The 21,703-nt window shown below is 43.1% G+C and overlaps 1 protein-coding gene and 1 long non-coding RNA gene across 2 annotated transcripts in view; one reads left to right on the forward strand and one right to left on the reverse strand.

The window, feature by feature from the left end:
* Window positions 1-21,062, reverse strand: ccnq (cyclin Q). The gene is made up of 6 exons (XM_008103877.3): window positions 20,905-21,062; window positions 18,443-18,556; window positions 16,560-16,743; window positions 12,921-13,053; window positions 9,888-10,115; window positions 1-8,696 (listed from the first exon to the last, which is right to left on the reverse strand). Exons 2-6 carry the CDS (start codon window positions 18,528-18,530, stop codon window positions 8,607-8,609), a joined length of 723 nt encoding a protein of 240 aa, XP_008102084.1. The 5' UTR covers window positions 18,531-18,556; window positions 20,905-21,062; the 3' UTR covers window positions 1-8,606.
* Window positions 21,020-21,703, forward strand: part of LOC134296392 (uncharacterized) — an 11,921-nt gene continuing 11,237 nt past the window's right edge. Inside the window, exon 1 of the long non-coding RNA XR_010003122.1 lies at window positions 21,020-21,185. This is a non-coding gene — a long non-coding RNA (uncharacterized LOC134296392). The remainder of the gene's footprint in view (window positions 21,186-21,703) is intronic.

Here is a 21,703-nt window from a genome sequence, read left to right on the forward strand (position 1 = left end):
ATTTATTTATTTATTTATTTATTTGCAGTATTTATATTCCGCTCTTCTCGCCCCGAAGGGGATTCAGGGCAGATCACAATGCACATATACATGGCAAACATTCAATGCCATTAGACATGTGACATATAGACAGACACAGCGGCAATTTAACATTTTCCAGCTTTCGGCTTCACGAAGGTATGCTCGATTCCGACCACAGGGGGAGCTGCCGCTTCATCATTCACTTGTGACACCGAGTCCTTGATGGAGTACTTCTTCATTCCTTTCCGCACATTGCTGGAAGTTTTTTTTATGGTGTCGTAAAATAGTTAAATTAGCCTCCCTGCATAAAGCGGTACCTAAATTTCCTACTCGACAGATGCAACTGTCTTTTGAGCTGCTTAGGTCAACAGCGAACTAGGCTATTAATGGTCGGGAGCTCAGTCCAACCGGGCTTCGATCTCATGTCAGTAGTGATTTATTGCAGCTGGCTACTAACCAGCTGCGCCACAGCCCAGCCCACATATAGTCATATCTATTGTGAGCTTGAAAATCCCAATTCAGCCCCAGTAATTCCCACAAGCAGGAAACCTCAATTCAAAGCCATGCTCAAGTAAGATGAGGAACCTGTCTGAAGCAGAAGATGCCATTCAGGGAGGGGCAAAGTGGGAGAGGGTGGCATTGAATGAGTGGAGCACATCCTGCTGGGATTTCTCCTGGCCAAGTCTCACTAAGATGAGTAAGTGCTGTTGGGCCTTTGTGCACTCCTGTAAATTTAAACAGTCAGTTGGGAGGATTTTCTGATCAAGTGCGAGGAGTGCATCCCATTTGTACTTCCTATCTCTTGCACCAGAGCCTGCGGTGGCCTAGGGGATAAAAGCCTTGTGACTTGAAGGTTGGGTTGCTGACCTGAAGGCTGCCAGGTTCGAATCCCACCCGGGGAGAGCATGGATGAGCTCCCTCTATCAGCTCCAGCTCCATGCAGGGACATGAGAGAAGCCTCCCACAAGGATGGTAAAAACATCAAAAAACATCCGGGCGTCCCCTGGGCAACGTCCTTGCAGACGGCCAATTCTCTCACACCGGAAGCAACTCCGGTTGCTCCTGACACGAAAAAAAATCTCTTGCACCCCGACGGACAAGGCAGCTTTGGAGATGGCAAAAGTAGTTGCAGCTGAACTGGAAGTGCTCCTGACTCATGTTGCACAGATCTACCAATAGCACTATGAAACATATGCTTTATTTATTTATTTATTATATCCCATCCCTCTTCCAAGGGGAGTGATTCCATATGACCCTCACAACAGTTCTGTAAGAAAAAGCAAATGCGTGATTTGCCAGAGGACTCCAAATAAACTTCATGATGGAATGAGGATCCTCCTAGTCATTTTAAGACCCTTCAGTCTGATGCAGATTAAGCCAGGGAAGGTGACATTGTAGCGGCACAGAGAGATGTTGAGGTTTTTGTCCCCATGACGGCAGTGTTTTGGTGCAGGGTTACTACTTGGACATTAAGAGTTTTGAAAGCCTCTTAATTTCCAGACATGGAGAATTGTCTCCATCAACCCAAAGTGGCTTTTATCTCTCACTCTGTCTCCAAAGACAAGTCACCAAGTCATGTCAACCAAAAGTTACATTATTCCTCTCAGAAATAACCCGCAAGGAGCTCCAAAATATCAGGGACACTCCATAGTGGTTGACATAGTGTAGGCTTCACTCAAGTCAAGACCTAGGATTAGGCGCAGGCTCAAAAAACTGAACAGCTAAAGCTGTCAAATTTTTAGAACAGTGCTTCTTAAGGTCCTGATATGGAGGATTGAGTGTTTTCCCAATGTGCCAGGGAATCCGTGACCATATTTATATCCTTTGGCAACAACGGTCTCTTTTTTCTCTGGGAAGAATCAGTAAGAGGTGAGTCATAGACTGGCACAGGTCTATGGACCACCATGTTGAGGAACATTATGTTGAAGACTTTGGTAGTGTGTCATGTATAGATACAGCTCTCAAATGCATGGCTACAGTGACACATCCAAAATTGTGTTGTCGAAGGCTTTCATGGCCAGGATCACAGGGTTGTTGTATGTCTTTCGGGCTGTGTGGCCATGTTCCAGAAGTATTCTCTCCTGACATCCAAAATTATTTCCCAGGTGACAGTGAAGGAGTAGTATCTATTTGTCAGAAGTGGATAGGGAAAAGGTCGGGTAATAAGGGTACTATCCTTATCCGGACCATTTATTTCTTGGGCAGCAGAGATGAGGCCAACTCAATTCCTAGTAGTCTCAGCTTTCTACGCGTACTAAACCATGGCCAAAAGCCATCCTGCATGATTTCTGGGGAACATGCTCTACACTTTCCCGGGGCAAACCTGCTTGAAAATACCAGCTGCAGCACTGTCAGAAAAGCCATCCCTTCTCCGGAAGGGCAAATGCCAAACCCATCTGTAAATCTTTTTGTCGCCATCTTTTCTTTCCAAGAAAAACAACAAAAACAAAAAAGAGAGACAAGTTTCTTTTTCCTCATCTGAGTGTTCAAGGAAGAAAATAAAATCCCAAATCTGAAGAGTTTAGTTTTCAAGGGAAAAGGAACAGGGGCAAAGAAAATGTTTAGTCCCAGCCTGGGCTTCTTTTCATTCGATATTGTAGATACTATTGATAGAAAAAAATATTATATATATATATATTTAAAAAAACATTTGAACAAAAGCAAAAGGTCACTTTGTTGCTGTACAAACTCGCCAGCCATCTGCTATTTCACAGTGAATGGGAGGGCGGGAAGGACATTCACGCAAAGGGGGGGGGGATTTTGCTCTTGTGGGGGACCTTTTTTCTACACCATAATTTAAAAGGGAGAGGATGAAGGGTTTTTTAAAAAGAAAAATAATAAATGAGTTTAAAAAGTGCTTGTACATTTATCCACGTGGAAGGGGCCATCCCCGAATCACAATGGCAGCAAGCTAAAAGTACCTGGCCCTACCTAAGTAGAGCTCACCTTCCAAATTGTATTGGCAACAAGACCATATTTGAACCATAGTAAAGGTAAAGGTTTCCCCTGACGTTAAGTCCAGTCGTGACCGACTCTGGGGGTTGGTGCTCATCTCCATTTCTAAGCCGAAGAGCCGGTGTTGTCCATAGACACCTACAAGGTCATGTGGCCGGCATGACTGCATGGAGCGCCGTTACCTTCCTGCCGGAGTGGCACCTATTGATCTACTCACGTTGGCATGTTTTCGAACTGCTAGGTTGGCAGGAGCTGGAGCTAACAGCGGCCGCTCACGCCGCTCCCGGGGATTGAACCTGGGACCTTTCGGTCTCCAGCTCAGTGCTCCTCCACATTAGTATGTTCACCCACAAAATGTGCTCCCTATATATAGCAGGCTTAGACAAGCGAGCACTTTGGGACCAAATGTTGCCCCCTTCCCTGTTTTTGCAGCCTTTCATCACCTAAGCTCATGGGATCCTTTGGCCCAAAATACAAAGAAAGGTGGACATCTCTCTTGGAAGCCACCAGCCATAGCAATTTTCCTTTTTAAAATAGGTTGCAGTATGAAACATTTTGGAAGGAACCCAAAACTGAAAGTAGACTTCCAGCTTTCTAAGTTATTTTCATGGGCATAATAGTCCATCAAACTGGAATGTAACATCTCCGCAGTGTTGCCCAAATATCCACAGGCTCTGCCAGCACCACACAACCTCCATACAGAAACCAATGTCACACAATACATATCAATGACTGGGTGTTGGGCAAAATTCAGCCATAATGCTATACAAGCAATCCCCCAATTACAAGCATCCAACTTACAAACAACTCCTATTTAAGAACAGATCTGAGACAACAAGAAGTGAGAGAAATCTAGCCCTCAGAAGAGAAATTCACTCCTGAAAGACATATCAAGGGGAAAGGATGTCTCCACTGAAGCTTTCTCACCAATCCTTGTTTCCACAAAAAGGAATTTTTTCAAAATCCAATCATCACAGGGACAAAAAATGAATTGAAATCCTCTGAACAGGGGCACAGACAGCAAAACAACATCACAGGGGTGTGAAACCTTTCCCATGCTACCCAAAACTTCTGTCTGTCTGTCTGTCTATCTCCGGAGATATACTTTTAAAAGTGCCTCTTCTGAATCACATACACATTCAACTTAAGAACAAATTACAGAACCTATCTTGTCTATAACCTGGTGACTGCCTGTATGCACATCTTTGGCCATAGCAAAAAATCCTCATGGCTTATTCACATATATGTCACTAACCGGATTCAATATACACTCACACATTTAATATGCCTCACTGAACTGCAGCGCTGTGAGAAAACAAGTGAAATGCACTACTGCATGGACAATGTGTGATAACTCATGCAGATATGCATTGCTGTACTGCCTTACCAGCAGAACAAGTGCAATGTCATTTTACATTCAATTCTGTTTTCACAATCTTCAGGTGAATACGAACATGATGACGTAGGCCAAAGTACAACCACATGCATAAGTGCTCCTTATCCATGGGTGGGTCACCAACAGATTGCTAGCTCTTGATTTTTTTTTCCCCCTGGGGACCTTTTGGACACATTATGCAATGCTGGATAGTTCCATAGGGAGAACCTTGGTTCCTAGCCAGCCCTGCCATATAACAACAAACCTGTGCTCCATGTGGCAGACTTTTTATCAGAGATGGTAGTAGCTTGGTGACAGAACCCATGTTGTGCATGCCAAATTCTCTATGTTCAATCTCTGGCGTCTTCAGGAGGACTGGAGAAAACCACTCATTAACAATCCTGTTATGCCACTGCCAGTCAACATAGGAAACAACGAACTAGATGAGCTCATGAAATACTCAGTGATGTTTGCACATTACACCAAGCCCTGGTTTGGTTTATTAGGATTTGCTTTGTTGTGAGATAGAAATCTGCTACTGCTAATAACAGATGTGTTTCTAATCAGTTACATGCCACACTGTAAAACTGAGGTTTCCTGTGATTTGTTTAAACCATGGCTACTTTTTATATTCAAAGCTTGTCCATGGCCTGAGTCAGAAAATGATTAAAAGAGATGAGAGAAACAAACAAAAAATGAGGGGGATAAGTCATGGTTTAGTTAGTGCTCTCTTAGGCAAAACACTGATTATGAAGACATTTAAATGTGTAGGACGGATCAGCATTTCCATGTGTCATACAACCAAAACATCCATACCACAAGACAGAGCTAGAGCAGATTTGGGAACATTTGTAGAAATATAAATAAAATATTAACTGTGGCAGGAGCGAGGAATTGGAGGGAAGTAGAGATGTGAAAAACAGATCAATGAGATTTAAGCAAATGATAGGGAAGTCAGGGGAAAATGAAGGGAAACTGAGTATTGGAAACAAAAGAGTGTATCATCAATGCCAACTCTGTTTTTTTTTTTAAAAAAAACTGAGATTTCTACTCTCTGCTTTCTTCCTATCTCTGTAAGGCACCCATTCATAAAGGTAAAGGTTATGTAAAGGTTTTACCCTGACATTAAGCCTAATGTCCAAATCTGGGGGTTGGTGCTCATCTCCATTTCTCAGAAGAAGAGCCAGTGTTGTCCATAGACATCTCCTTGGTCATGTGGCCAGCATGACTCCATGGAGCGCCGTTACCTTCCTGCTGGAGTGGTACTTATTAATCTACTCACATTAGCATGTTTTTGAACTGCTAGGTTGGCAGAAGCTGGGGCTAACAGCAGGAGCTCACCCCACTCCCCAGATTTGAACCGTTTTGGTCAGCAAGTTCAGCAGCTCAGCAGTTTAATCCGCTGCGCCACCAGGGTTCGATTCCTCACTCAGCCATGGAAACCCACTGGGGCCCCTTCCACACAGCTGAATAAAATCACACATTACCTGCTTTAAACTGTAATATATGGCAGTGTGGACTCAGATAACCCAGTTTAAAGCAGATATTCTGGGTTATTTTTTGTTTTTGCCTTGATATTCTGGGTTATATGGCTGTGTGGAAGGGCCCTGGTGATACTGTGGGAATCACACTCTCAGCCCCGGAAAGCTCCATGATATCTTTAGGGTCGCCATAGATCAGAAGTAACTTATAGGCACACAATAACAGCAACCAACAATGACCTTGTGGGTTCCTAAAGTGAAAGATGCAATGAACCCAAGGTTGAGAAACCCTTCAGCTGTGGCTAGAACTCATCTCTCAGCATTCCTCATCACTGGCTGTGGCTGCTGGGAACTGCAGCCCAGTTATACCAGGAGAACTTCATCTCCCCACCATGATCTAAATCTGATATTTTGTCTCCTGCTACTAGCCAGACAAATGCCCAAGGAAGCTGAGAAGTATGAGAAAAGACAGAAAGGAACCTTTCTAACGTCCATTTAGCAAGTAAAGCTAAGGGGCAGCAGAGATCTAGCCTCTAGGGAATTTACTTAGTCCTTTAAAAAAATCCCAAGAAAACTGAATTGATAATAATTATTATGTACAGGCATTCCCCAAGGTACAGACATCAAACTTACATACAATTCATAGTTAAGAATGGGGGTGAGACAATAGGAATGAGAGGAAATTTACCCCTAGGAAGGGAAAGTCACACCTGGACGAGTTATCCTGAAGAAAAGGCGTAGCAGTGAAGCTTTAGCACGAATGCTTGTTTCCCCAACAAGCCAAAATTTTCAAACTCCAATTGTCACAAATACAGAGGTGAAATCTTCTGAACAATGGAACAGACAACAAAAGAAACCTTGCAGGAGTGTTAACCCTATGTGATCCATTAAAAAGTTTTGGCTGGAGTTACACTTAAAAAATGTACCTGTTCTGACTTACATATAAATTCAACTTAAGAACAAACCTATAGAACCTATCTTGTCCGTAACTCTGGACTGTTCTCACAGAATACACACTTTCTTTAACTGAACCCACTCTCTTTTAGTGTAATTTGATTAAACTGAGCATCGGTGTTTTAAAAATGTACATACTTTCCTTAGTTTATCACTAAGGTACCTATGGTTATAAACCTGTGTCCTATAGCCCCTTAGCATGGTTTCCCAAAATTACCAGTGAAATGTGAAATGAATCTTTTCAGAAGTAACTCCACTGAATGTAGTGCGACTTTGTCTCAAGTAAACATATAGAGAATTTCACTGAAAAAGTGGAAAAGGCCACAACTTCTGGCTCCTTGCTCTCAAATATAGAAACTAAGAGAACTCTGCTAGCCCAAAAAAAACCCCAACAACACTCAGGTCCATACTTGGGCAATATCTTTATCGGACTGTCAACATGCGACAAAAAAGTAAGCATGTTTTTTAATTCTTCGGAGCTCTTCACCAAGTGAAATTAACCCAATAGTAGTGGAGTTGTACTATCAGACTGATGAAGAGTTCTGAAGAATTCAAAATTTTGCATAGTTTATTGCCATTATAGTTGTTCTCTTCTCATATATAACAAATTGTAACTTTAATCATAACTTTGCCAGGTATTCCAGGAATACTGATAGAATACCAGATTTAAGTTTCCAATTATCATGACTACAACAACTTGAAAATATATGGGCAATTCCTGGCAGAAGCCCAAGGCCACTCCATACATTGTATGATAGCACGCCCAAGAGCATCACCAGGCAAATGCCTCGTAGTGAGTTTTAGTCACCCTGAGTTCACCAATAAACCTATCTGTGGGATACTTGCTAACCACAATCACACTTTCAAAAACGTAGGGAAGGGAAACAGTTTCCTAGAAATCACATTCAGGGGCAGTTAAAGAGGTGTCAAACTGAATTAATTCTACAGTGTTTGAGTTGGCAACTTGGCTTCTTGTCTGTAGAATGGACCACAGAAAATGTTATGTCTGGCTTAATCCAGCACAGGAAAACTAGGCTCCAAATGCAACTCCCATGACTCTCAACACTGAATGTGTTGGCAAGGATGACGGGCAATATTTTCAACAGTAACTGGAGGGCTGCACAGATACCTGACTAAGCCTTTGACTCCACAAAACATACAGGCAAACAGATGGAATTGTATCTATTCAACTTGATACTTCTCTGAACATGTCACATCACTGGAGTCAGAAAACATCAGAAAACCAAAAACAGCACTTCAACACAGATTCCATTTTTCCGCCATTTACTACAGAAATAATATCAGTGGTCTTGATCTCTGCCTTGAAAGCTCTTGTAGGATTTACTATACTTTGACCTGGTTGTGTCACACTCACAGCAGCATCAAGACCAGGAAAGCAAGGGCGGTGGGGGGATAATCCAGGAAATAGAAGTGGGAAAAATAATCTTGCAGCACATTTCCCCTGTAATAAGTGTGAACCAGTAGATGTAAACAGAGCTCCTATCCTTATATCATGTACCCTCCGATTCTGAATCCAGTATTACAAGTTGCTGGACAAGAAGTTTATTCTTGGCTGTAAATGGACTAGGAATCAGAGTTTATGCAGCGGCAGCACAAACTAGGAATGTCCCACCTCCACCAAGGCATGGGTGCCAATCCAAACCTGATCCTAATCAGTTGGACAGCTCGAAGGGATGCAAGATACTGATTGTGGTGCCAGTCCCTTCAGATGTGAAGTCAACTTGTCAGCATCTCAATCCCAGGTTGAAGTCAGTTCAGCTGGGAACACTGAGTCACTTGGCTTTCTCTTTTTGATGCACCTAGGCAATCTCAGCATCCAAAGTATAGATCTTGATCAAGTCCAAGACAATCTGATCAATGATGCTCTTGGAGATATCTTCACTGAACACCTGAAAAAGGCCAGGAAACATAGAATCAAAGGAAGAAGGTTCCACAGATTCATTTAAAAGTTATGCCCAGAGCTGAAAGAAGGTCCCATGAATCCCAGAGACATAGTTCCCTATTTGTCTCCTACACAGAAGCAAGAGTGGGACATAACCAGTGTTGGACATGTGTTAACCCAAGAAGGAGAAGACCATAACCTGCACATATTGCTAAATTAAAGCTCCTATAACACTATGTAACAAAATTTGAAAAAAGTCTGTTCCTGGTTTGAAAGTGTTATTTCCTGTTTAATTTTTTTTTTCGTGTCCGGAGCAACCTGAGTTGCTTCTGGAGTGAGAGAATTGGCTGTCTGCAAGGACGTTGCCCAGGGGACGCCCGGATGTTTTGATGTTTTACCATCCTTGTGGGAGGCTTCTCTCATGTCCCCGCATGGAGCTAGAGCTGATAGAGGGAGCTCATCCGCGCTCTCCCCGGGTGGGATTCGAACCTGGCAGCCTTCAGATCAGCAACTCAACCTTCAAGTCGCAAGGCTTTTATCCCCTAGGCCACCAGAGGCTCCTTCCTGTTTAATTGTGCAATACTTACTTTGAAAGTAGTTGCTACAGAAACTTTGTTTTTGTGGCTGAGGGTAGTACTATTATTTCCTTCAGGCACTTGGTTTGTAATTTTCCTTCATGAAAATACGTCATTTTAACCTTTCAATGTGCAAACCAACAACGTTTTTGCAGTTTAATAAACATTTTCCACATTTTTATGTTAGAACCAATTAGGAAATGATATTTATATCCCAGGAACAAAAATCATATTACATAGTGTAATTAGAGATGTAAAATTTCGTAAGAAAAAGATCCAGAAAAAAAATGAAAAATGCAGTATTAGAATCTCTTACCAATTCTATGCCTTGATATTTAAGAACATAAAATATGTGATACATAGCTTGGTTTGGCCTAACAAGATCATGTCAGATAAACAAAGAATATTCTATAGGGTCACACACTTTTTTGGTGTAACCCAGGAGACAACAGGGTTCCATTGCCACAAGAATTGCATTTCTTTTTATCCAAGCTGTGAATAAAGCATGCAGAAAGATCCTCCACAACCACATTCAGAGACCACTCAGGATGTGTTTGGAGACATATAAACCATTCTTATCCCTTGAGGCTTACTCTTCATATACCCCCCCCCCACTTTCTCACCTGCCACCAAGGCCGCTCTGCTTCCCCTTCGGCTGGCACTTCCACCCCATAACACTGCAAAGCGAGGTAAAGGACGGTGACAGCAATGTGCTGGGGGGCATGCTGGAGGCACAGGGGCCCGTGGTAGCTGTCGCGCAAAAGGGCCCATGCTGCGACTGCCACCGGAGTCCGGTCCCAACTGTGCCGGTTCATCCAGTGCTTCAGGGAGAGTAAGTAGTGGAGAAGGTACTGCAAGGAAGAAAATAGCAACTGTCAGGGATGACTGAAAGCAAAGATGAAGTGGAGACAATTTATCATCAACATTGCTAGCATAAAGGCCATTCATTTTCAGTGAGGACTTGTGCTCATGTCACATCTCCAACAGCAGAAGACCAATTTAGGGAAGTCCAACTCTCCAGCCCCATGCTACCACTACTTCCTTCATTAATGTCTTTTGACTTGCCTAAGGTCAACCTATTTTACTCAACTCTACGATTAAACCCAACTGTGGATCTGAACTCATGACTCCAGTTGAACACTGTGCCTCAGGACAGAGGAATGTATCTCGTTTTTGTTGGAAAAATGTCATCCTGTACTGCTTAAGTCTCTTTGGCTAGATAGGAAGCCTAGAAAAAAGAGTTAGGGACACTTTCCCCAGTTCCATGCATGCTTTGATTAGGCTTTATTATTGTTTCCTCCCTCATGTCCTGTTTAGGTCAACCCCACCCTTTGATGCTTTAGAAATGTGATCTCTCCTAGGGCTTTGATGTAACTTCCCCAATTTGCCTTTGGAATGTTTATGGCCCTAGAGAAGAAGCGACCCACGAGACTTGGTCGCCATTCCATCTTCCTGCTTTGTTCCAGAGAGAGGACGCACTTTGTCCACTCTACTAGCCAAGATGTAGCTATCTATACCTTTGTTATTTTAATCCGTCTATGTGTATTAGAACAGGATAGATTAGTTAGTTAGCTCCAAACCTTTTCTATCCATCAAAGGATTTCTTTTTACCTCAATAAATGCTTTTAAACTTTAAAGCTAACTTTGCGTTCCTTTGCCTTCCTGAAGACACAGAGGCCTTCCAAAACTCACACCGCGTAAGTCTCACTGCTGCATTTTGCTATTTTAATGGGAATTTACCTCATAAAGGGAGTGATTAGAGCTTAGTGGTTCATCAATTCCCAACAGTTTTAAGATGTTGCTGGACTACAACTCCCCTCAGCCACAGCAGAACAGCCAAAAGCGAAGTTGATGAGAATTGCAATCCAACAACATCAGTGTTTCTCCCAACACTGTTCTGATTAAACTACTCCATACACTTTATCTCCCTGAACATTTGCAAGTATCAGGTTGAGACACACTGTGGATGCTGAAGCCCAGTGGCTGCCTTGTACAACCCCAGAGTAACTCTTGCATGTTTAAAGAACTTTTCATGTAGCCAGCATGAAATGAACAATTTGCCCTCCACACTGCAGTGTTTTAAGATCCAGTTGAAAGCATATTTTTATTTGTTCAAGCTTTTCAGGTACAGGCAGTAGCACCGTATTGATTGTTCTGCTTGGGCATTGTTGGTTTTTTGCCTACTGTACTACATTGCCCGGTGGCAAAGTGCGTTAAAGCACTGAGCTGCAGACCGAAAGGTCCCAGGTTCAAGCCCCGGGAGTGGCGTGAGCGGCCGCTCCAGCTCCTGCCAACCTAGCAGTTCGAAAACATGCCAATGTGAGTAGATCAATAGGTCTTCCAGCAGGAAGGTAATGGCGCTCCATGTAGTCATGCCGGCCACATGACCTTGGAGGTGTCTATGGACACCTTGGAGGTGTCTACGGACAGCGCCGGCTCTTCAGCTTAGAAATGGAGATGAGCACCACACCCCAGAGTCAGACATGGCTGGACTTAACGTCAGGGGAAAACCTTTACCTTACTACATATTTATGGTTTTAAGAGTTATGATTATCTATTGGATTTTGGGCAGCATGCTCTCTGGCCTGGGTTCTTTTGAGGAAAGGTAGATCATAAATCGAATCAAGCCAATTTCTCCTAATAATAAATTAATTTCATAATTTTTTCATAAACAAGGGTGGGCAACTTGTAGCTCTTGAGATGTTGCCGTATCACAATTATCTAACCCACTGCTTTTTGAACGTGTGGATCCCGACTCCAAATGTGGTCCCCTTGGCACAATGTTGGGGGTCACCAAAAAATCATCAGTACTGTATATAAAAATGATTAAAGGGCCCCCTGGTGGCGCGGCGTATTAAACCGCTGAGCTGCTGATCGAAAGGTTGGCGTTTTGAATCTGGGGAGCAGGGTGAGCTCCCACTGTTAGCTCCAGCTTCTGCCAACCTAGCAGTTCGAAAACATACAAATGTGAGTATAGCAATAGGTACTGCTCCGGCAGAAAAGTAACTGCGCTCCATGCAGTCATACTGGCCACATGACCTAGGAGATGTCTTAGGACAACGCTGGTTCTTCAGCTTAGAAATGGAGAAGAGGCACCAACTCCCAGAGTCAGACATGACTAGACTTACTGTCATGGGAAACCTTTACCTTTTAAAAGGTTCCTGAACTGCGACCCATTTACACAAATCTATTAACAACAACATGCAGTGTTTACAGTGGACTCTGTAGAAAATGTTTCATCTGTACTCCACAAAAAGGAGAACAGTCTGTTTAGCAAGCCTTGCAAAGGCTGATGTTTTATCACTAAATGACTGATTTTATATCTATTTTATATATCTATATACTTGGGATCATGTAAAAAAAATTGAGCAGAAAGAGGTGATGACTGGGAAAAGTTTAAAAAGCCTTGATCGAGACACTGATGCTCAAATCTTTTGGATTTTTTGCACTTCATTTTCCAACCTGTATAACTAATACTCAGAAATTCTGGGAGCTGAAGTGCAAAACATGAAGAGGACTAGAGGTTGAGAACCATTGATCTAAAGAACCATCCCTGCTCTGTATTGAAGGGAAAAACTGCAAAAACCTTTTCCTTCTAGACAATTAATGCTCCCCGTTTCTGCCCCAAGTGGTACATTACAGCATTCAGTCTTGACCTTATGAGGGTGCTGGAAAGAGACACGGAAGCAGAGCATCCGTAGCATGAGCATCTCACACTGGACAATGCTGTCCCTTAGCTCCCAGAAATGGGTATCCAGCTCAAGGGGCTCACTCCGGGGGTGCAGGTACCTGGTGGGAAACAAGCAGAAGACTAAAGGTTAGGATGCAGTCTTCCCTATATTTCTTTAATCTCTGTTGGATTGGGCTTGTCCCCATGTAAGCCGCCCCGAGTCCCTTCGGGGGGATGGAGGCGGGATATAAAAAATAAAATTATTATTATTATTATTATTATTATTATTATTATTATTTTATTATTATGACACAGCAAACAAGATAGATATGCTGGATTTTGTATCACAAAATCACAAGTCGAACACTTCCCAAGTGTCTAGGACTGTGTGATGTATTTTCGAATGATGCGTGCAGATCCCAATAGGATGGCCTTTTGCAGTTGGCAGATCGTAATTTTTTCAATGTCTATTGTTTCCAAATGCCGGCTGAGATCTTTTGGCACGGCACCCAGTGTGCCCATCACCACCAGTACCACCTGTACTGGTTTCTGCCAGAGTCTTTGAAGTTCAATCTTGAGGTTCTGATAGCGGCTGAGTTTTTCCTGTTGTTTTTCGTCAATGCGACTGTCACCTGGGATGGCAACATCAATGATCCAAACCTTTTTCTTTTCCACAACTGTGATGTCTGGTGTGTTGTGTTCCAGAACTTTGTCAGTCTCGATTCGGAAGTCCCACAGTATCTTTGCGTGCTCATTTTCCAATACTTTTGCAGGTTTGTGATCCCACCAATTCTTTGCTCCTGGGAGGTGGTACTTGAGCATAAGTTCCAATGAATCATTTGGGCCACATAGTTGTGCCTCTGTTTGTAGTCTGTCTGTGCGATTTTCTTACAGCAGCTGAGGATATGATCAATGGTTTCGTCGGTTTCCTTGCACAGTCTGCATTTTGGGTCATCAGCTGATTTTTCGATCTTGGCCTTAATTGCATTTGTCCTGATGGCTTGCTCCTGGGCTGCAAGGATCAGGCCTTCTGTCTCCTTCTTCAGTGTCCCATTTCTGAGCTATAGCCAGGTCTTCTCCTTATCAGCTTTTCCTTCTGTCAAGGAACTTTCCATGCAATGTTTTGTTGTGCCAGCTGTCAGCTCTAGTTTGTAGTGTGGTTTTCTTGTACTGGTTTTTTGTCTGCTGTGCTTTGAGGAGTTTGATTTTTGACTTCAATCAAAGCAGGTTCTTCACTTTCCTTTACATATTCTGCCAGGGCATGTTCTTCTTCTTTGACTACTTGTTTTACTTGTAAGAGTCCTCTGCCCCCTGATCTTCTAGGCAGATATAGCCGGTCAACATCGCTGCGAGGGTGCAGTGAATGATGAATGGTCCTGAGTTTTCTTGTTTTTCTGCCCAAGTTGTCCAGTTCCGCCTGTGTCCAATTTATAATGCCAGCACTATATCTTATGACAGGTATGACCCAGGTGTTTATGGCCTTGATGGTGTTGCCTCCATTAAGCTTGCTTTTGAGAATTTTTCTGACCCTTTGTGTGTATTCTTTATTATTAGTCCTGGTTCCAAACAGAAACCACCACCCTAACACTTGTGGCCAAAAAAAGGACATGGGCAAGTCTTGCACAACAGCCTTCTTCTAGAGAACCCAATGCCTCTTTCTCCCATTTTCTAGGGCTACTCTTTGGTCCCCTGACAAAACGTGCACCCATCTACAATGTTTAATCTGGGAGTGATTATTGAATCATTATCTTGTTTTTTAGATCCCTCACCCATGACCTAAAACAGCTCAGGAAGTGCTGAAAATGTGATAGAATTGCACCTATATATTCAGTAAGATTTATTTACTGTATTTTTTACCCCGCTCTATCTCACTCCGAAAGGGACTCAGAGCGGCTTCCAAATTGGCAATAATTCAGTGCCATACAAACATAAACATACAAATATACGCATACATTAAAATCAGTAAAAATTTAAAAATCATGGCATACCAATACATTAAACTCAACGATTAAAAACCACATAAGATCCGAAGTCATAATCCAGGAGTAATTCCAATCATGTTATAATTAATTCGTAGCCACCTATTGCACTGACTACTTTCCGAAAGCTTGGTCCCACAACCAAGTTTTTAGTGTCTTTTTAAAGGTCAGGAGGGAGGGAGCTGATCTGATTTCACTGGGAAGGAAGTTTCACACCAAGGGGTCACCACTGAGAAGGCCCTGTTCCTCATCCCCACCAGCTGCACCTGTGAAGGGGATGGGACCCCAGAAGATCTTAGCCTCCAACCTGGTTCATAGGGAGAGATACGTTCGGACAGGTAAGCAGGGCCAGAACCATTTCAGGCCTTACAGGCTAAAGGCAGCACAATGAATTGTGCTCGGCAACAGATTGGCAGCCAGTGGAGCTGAATTATAGGGGGGGGGGGGTGTTCCCTGTACTCCTCTCCAGTGAGTAATCTGGCTGCCGCCCGTTGGACTACTTAAAGCTCGGAGGCTAAGATCTTCTGGGGTTCTACCCCCTTCACAGTTTTCAAAGGCAGCCCCACATAGAGCGCATTGCAGTAGTCTATTTAAGATGTAACAAGATGTGTTGGGACCTTTCCTGCATCATACTATGTCCTCCTATCTACCAAGATCTCTGGAAATTGCCCATTCCTGCTCCAATCAGTAGATTAATCAACTAAATTTAGTTGGGCCGGGCTGTGGCGCAGCTGGTTAGTAGCCAGCTGCAATAAATCACGATTGACCGAGAGGTCAGTAGTGGTCATGAATTCGAAGCCCAGGTCGGATTAAGTGCCCAACTGTTAAATAGCCCCAGCTTGTTGTTTACCTAAGCAACTTGAAAGACAGTTGCATCTGTCAAGTAGGAAATTTAGGGACCGCTTATGCGGGAAGGCTAATTTAATTAATTTACATCACCATAAAAATGTCTAGCAGCATGCCGAAAGATGAGGAAGTACTCCATCAAGGACTTGGCGTCAAAGTGAATGATGAAGCAACAGCTCCTCCTGTGGCCGGAATTGAGCATACCCTCATGTAAGCCGGAAGCTGGAATGTTTAATAGCCTCTGTGTCTCTGTCTGTATGTTGTATGTCTAATTGCATTGAATGTTTGCCATGTATATGTACATTGTGATCTGCCCTGAGTCCCCTTTGGGGTGAGAAGGGCGTAATATAAATACTGCAAATAAATAAATAAATACATTTAAGACAGTAAGACCCCTGAAATCACAGATATGGGTTCACTTGCCTGCACCCAGAGGAAGTTTGATGTTTGGTTATATTAATGCTTTCAAGTCAGGAATGTATCACCAGTGGACAAATGTGATTTACTGGTGGGGCCACTTTTAAGTAGCAAGGCCATGTTTAATAGGGCAGATTCCTTGGCTGTTCTTGGTGTATCATGGACTTTTTATTTGTTTCAAGAAAATGTCCTCATGTGTGGTCTGCCCACCCTACCCCATTTTTATTCAAACCCCAATTTGAAGCACTTTTTGCTCAATTGCAACCGAAGTAGTCAAGTGTGCAAAATCCTTCGGATGGTGTCAATTTAAAAGAGAACAGGCTCTACACCTTTTAAGTTCTGCCCATGTTGTTTTGTTGCTGTTGTGTCAACCCCTTATTTACCTGTAGCTCACATTAATAATGTCTCTTGTCCGCAGGTGCTGCTCTTCTACCTTCCCAGCAAGGTAGAGGGCAGCCATGGCAACCAGGTAGGGATCATATGGCTCCAGAGGCACTTCCATAAAGAACCGGTGGTATATGGTACAAGCTGTGGCAATGGGAATGGAGCGCAAGCCCAACTTCACACCTGTGGGCAAGAAGGAGATAATAATAATAATAATAATAATAATAATAATAATAATAATAAGGACCATACCTGTCATAAGATATACTGCTGGCATTATAAACTGGACACAGACGGAACTGGACAATTTGGACAGAAAAACAAGAAAACTCATGACCATTCATCATTCACTGCACCCTTGCAGTGATGCTGACCGGCTATATCTGTCTAGAAGATCAGGGGGCAGAGGACTTTTACAAGTAAAACAAAGAGTAAAAGAAGAAGAACATGCCCTGGCAGAATATGTAAAGCAAAGTGAAGAACCTGCTTGGATTGAAGTCAAAAATCAGAAACTCCTCGAAGCACAGCAGATAAAAAACCAGTACAAGAAAACCGCACTACAAACTAGAGCTGACAGCTGGCACAACAAAACATTGCATGGAAAGTTCCTTGACAGAAGGAAAAGCTGATAAGGAGAAGACCTGGCTATGGCTTATGAATGGGACCCTGAAGAAGGAGACAGAAGGCCTGATCCTTGCAGCCCAGGAGCAAGCCATCAGAACCAATGCAATTAAGGCCAAGATCGCAAAATTAGCTGATGACCCAAAATACAGACTGTGCAAGGAAACCAATGAAACCATTGATCATATCCTCAGCTGCTGTAAGAAAATAGCACAGACAGACTACAAACAGAGGGACAACTATGTGGCCCAAATGATTCATTGGAACTTATGCCTCAAGTACCACCTCCCAGCAGTAAAGAACTGGTGGGATCACAAACCTGCAAAAGTATTGGAAAATGAGCACGCAAAGATACTGTGGGACTTCTGAATCCAGACTGACAAAGTTCTGGAACACAACACACCAGATATCACAGTTGAGGAAAAGAAAAAGGTTTGGATCATCGATGTTGCCATCCCAGGTGACAGTCGCATTGACAAAAAACAACAGGAAAAACTCAGCCGCTACCAGGACCTCAAGATTGAACTTCAAAGACTATGGCAGAATCCAGTGCAGGTGGTCCAGGTGGTGATCGGCACATTGGGTGCTGTGCTAAAAGATCTCAGCCGGCATTTCGAAACAATAGACATTGACAAAATCACGATTTGCCAACTGCAAAAGGCCACCCTGCTGGGATCTGCGCGCATCATCCGAAAATACATCACACAGTCCTAGACACTTGGGAAGTGTTTGACTTGTGATTTTTGTGATACGAAATCCAGCATATCTATCTTGTTTGCTGTGTCATACAACATAATAATAATAATAATAATAATAATAATAATAATAATAATAATAATAATAATAATAAATTTATTTATATGCCTCCTTATCTCCTCAAGGGACTCAGGACTGTTTCCAACATAATGGAAAACCATACAACAACGTAATCATACAACAAGTATACAAGACATACAAATCAATCATTTAACACAGACTTAAAAACTAATGACAAAATACTCCATCAATGAACCAAGATCCTGTGGCCAAGGTTCAATGTTGGAATGGCCAACTATAACAAGGTGCTAGGCAGATCAAGTGCAACAGGATAGAGTGGGGCCAGGAAGTGGGTAAAAGTGCTGAGTGGGCTCACAGTTGGAAGGGCCAGGATTAGCATTATTCAAAGATCTGCAAGAACCACCAGGTTTTCAGATCCATGCGAAAGATCTTGGTTATATGGCTGTGTGGAAGGGCCCTAGAAAACTTAACACATTCTTCTCACCTGCCTCCATAATGAACCTGCAGACTTTGAAGTGTGTTCTGGTATCTGCAGACACGGGACTGGCCTCTTCCGATCCTGGGGGCTCCATGAGTGTTGGAGAAGGGACCAAAGAGTCTGCATGAGGAAAAGTAAATGCGCTGAGACTTATTTAGACCCCACATCCGCCCCACCAGCCCCCTTGGACAAACTCAGCCCTTCCTCCTCCCTTCCCCATCAAACTCACTTTGGTCACAGTGGTAGGGGATCACTTCCATGTCAGTGGATTGTGCAATCCACTCAAAGTTTTAGCCTAAACTTCCAAGGAGTAACTGAAGGTGCTAAACCCTATCACCCCATTAACACAAGCACCTCTGATGGCTCCTTGGAAGGTAAAGGTTTTCCCCTGATATTAAGTCTAGTTGTGTCCGACTCTGGGGGTTGGTGCTCATCTCCATTACTAAACAGAAGAGCTGGCATTGTCTGTAGACACCTCCAAGGTCATGTGGCCAGCATGACTGCATGGAGCGGCATCACCTTCCCGCCAGAGCGATACCTATTGATTTACTCACATTTGCATGTTTTCAAACTGCTAGGTTGGCAGAAGCTGGGGCTAACAGTGGGAGCTCACCCTGCTACCTGGATATGAACCGGTGACCTTTCGGTCAGCAAGTTCAGCAGCTCAGCGATTTAATCCGCTGCACCACCGGCGGCTCCGGCTCCTGAAAAGTCTGGATTAAAACCCAGCACGGAGCCAACTTCCTCTAGTGAAGTCATTACATAAGCCACCACCTCTAGGAGCTTTGCAAAGTTTAGCAAGAGTCACATGCTGCCAGTTCTCGGAGGCCCCTTCTACACTGCCTTTTATGCCAGGATCTGATCCCAGATTATCTCTTTATCACAGATTATCTGGCAGTGGAGACTCATATAATCCAGTTTAAAAGAAATAATCTGGGATCAGATCCTGGGACACAGGGCAGTGTAGAAGGTGCCTGAGGTTGCATCTCCACTATTTACTTAATGCAGTTTGAGACCATGAATTGCTGTAGTTCACTCTTATGGAATGATGGGAGCTGCACAACACTGGCAGAGCAGCAGTACTTTTTGGCAGAGAAGGCTAAAGACTCCCTATAACACCATGTAACATTAAAAAAAAGCTATTCCTGCTATGAAATTGCTATTTCCTGTGCAGGACTTACTTTGAAAGTAGTTGCTATACTCCAGAAATTTCATTTTTGTAGCTGCCACAAACTACAGAAGAGTCTCGCTTATCCAATATGAACGGGCCAGCAGAACGTTGGATAAGCGAAAATGTTAGATAATAAGGAGGTATTAAGGAAAAGCCTATTAAACGTCAGATTACATTAAGATTTTACTGATTAAGCACCAAAACATCATGTTTTACAACAAATCGACAGAAAAAGCATTTCCATACACAGTAACATTATGTAGTACTTACTGTATTTACAAATTTAGCACCAAAACATCGCAATGTATTGAAAACATTGACTACAAAACCATTGGCTATTAACAAATTGACTACAAATAAAGATAGAATTGTATAAAATTGTCGGAAGTTAAATTCGTAAAAAGTTCAGTTCTTGATGCCTAGAGAAACAACTATGGATCTGGGCTGTGTTGGATAATCCAGAACGTGGGATAAGCGAAGGTTGGATAAGTGAGACTCTACTGTAATTACTGGATTTACGAATTTAGCACCAAAACATAGCACTGTATTGAAACACTGACTACAAAAAAATTGACTACTAAAAATCAACTACAAATAAAGACAGAATTGAATAAAATGAACTTATAGTAACAACATTGTTGGAAGTTAAATTCGTAAAAAGTTCAGTTCTTGCTGCCTAGAAAAGCAGCTGTGGATCCGGGCTGCGTTGGATAATCCTGGACGTTGGATAAGCGAAGGTTGGATAAGTGAGACTCTACTGTAATTATTGTAGTGTATTTACGAATTTAGCACCAAAACATTGCAATGTATTGAAACCATTGACTACAAGAACACTGACTACTAAAAAATCGACTACAAATAAAGATAGAATTGCATAAAATGAACTTATAGTAATAACACTGTTGGAAGTTAAATCCGTAAAAAGTTCAGTCCTATGAAGGCAGACTGCGTTGGATGAGCGAATATTGCATTAGCAAGACTCTACTCTATATTGAATTGAGACTCGATGAGATCTTCATTGAAAAACTAGAGCAAAATGTGCTGCAGGATGTCCCGCATTAACAAAGTTTCTCCAGCTTAATACACTTTTTCCATGCTTTTATGAGAGAACCAATTAGGAAATGACATTTATAACACAGGAACAGACTATAACTCTCAGGATCCCATAGCACTGAGCCATGGGAGTTAAAGTGGAATCGAACTGCGTTAATTTTACAGTGGAGATGCACCCTAAGAGACATCCAACCCCTCCCCCCAAAACCCAGGGACTGCCCACGCCCTAAAGCCGGCTTCTCACCCCTTGGCCTCCCCCTGTGCAGACCCAGTCTGATGCAGCCAAGTGGGAAAAGCTTCCCTCCTCCAGGAAGAAGCAGCCCAACAGCCAGGATGCGTGAAAGGGAAACGAGCCCGCCCCTTCCCACGTGGCGCTTGTCACGTGAAGAGGGCCTGGCGAGGCAGTCGCTCCGCCTATTCCTCTCTCCGCCTTTTTTAACCCCGTTTTTCCTGGACGCGGGGGTTTCAGAATCCACAGACACAGGGATGCTCGAGCCTTATTGTGTACAGAGGTGTAATACAATGGTAGGTAAAGGTTTCCCCTGACTTTAAGTCCAGTCGTGACCGACTCTGGGGGTTGGTGCTCATCTCCATTTCTAAGCCGAAGAGCCGGCGTTGTCTGTAGACATCTCCAGGTCATGTGGCCGGCATGACTGCATGGAGCGCCCTTACCTTCCCGCCGGAGCGGTACCTATTAATCTACTTTCATTTGCATGTTTTCGAACTGCTAGGTTGGCAGGAGCTGGGGCTAACAGCGGGCGCTCATTCCGCTCCCGGGATTTGAACCTGGCACCTTTCAATCCGCAAGTTCAGCAGCTCAGCGCTTTAACACACTGTGCCACCAGGGGCCCCCAATACAATGGTACCCTTAGATAAAATCAAGGTTAGCTTCTGGGGATCATTACACTATGTAACACGATTTTGGTTCCTGGGCTTAAAATGTCATTTCCTAATTGGTTCGATCATAAAAACATGGGAAATGTTCATGAGTGTGAATTATCTGCTTTGAGAATCTGGATTATGTGGCACTTTCTGTCCTTCCT

The sequence above is a fragment of the Anolis carolinensis genome, chromosome 2 (assembly GCF_035594765.1).
Source record: "Anolis carolinensis isolate JA03-04 chromosome 2, rAnoCar3.1.pri, whole genome shotgun sequence".
NCBI classification, from domain to species: domain Eukaryota; kingdom Metazoa; phylum Chordata; class Lepidosauria; order Squamata; family Dactyloidae; genus Anolis; species Anolis carolinensis.

Excerpts from the sequence above, each read along its gene's own strand:
- ccnq (XM_008103877.3), bottom strand. The coding sequence starts at position 18,530 with ATGGAGCCCCCAGGATCGGAAGAGGCCAGTCCCGTGTCTGCAGATACC. Across the intron at positions 10,116-12,920 it reads CTTTCCAGCACCCTCATAAG|TACCTTCTCCACTACTTACT; the intron begins GTCAAGACTGAA and ends TCTTCCTTGCAG. Across the intron at positions 8,697-9,887 it reads CAGAGCGGCCTTGGTGGCAG|GTGTTCAGTGAAGATATCTC; the intron begins GTGAGAAAGTGG and ends GGCCTTTTTCAG.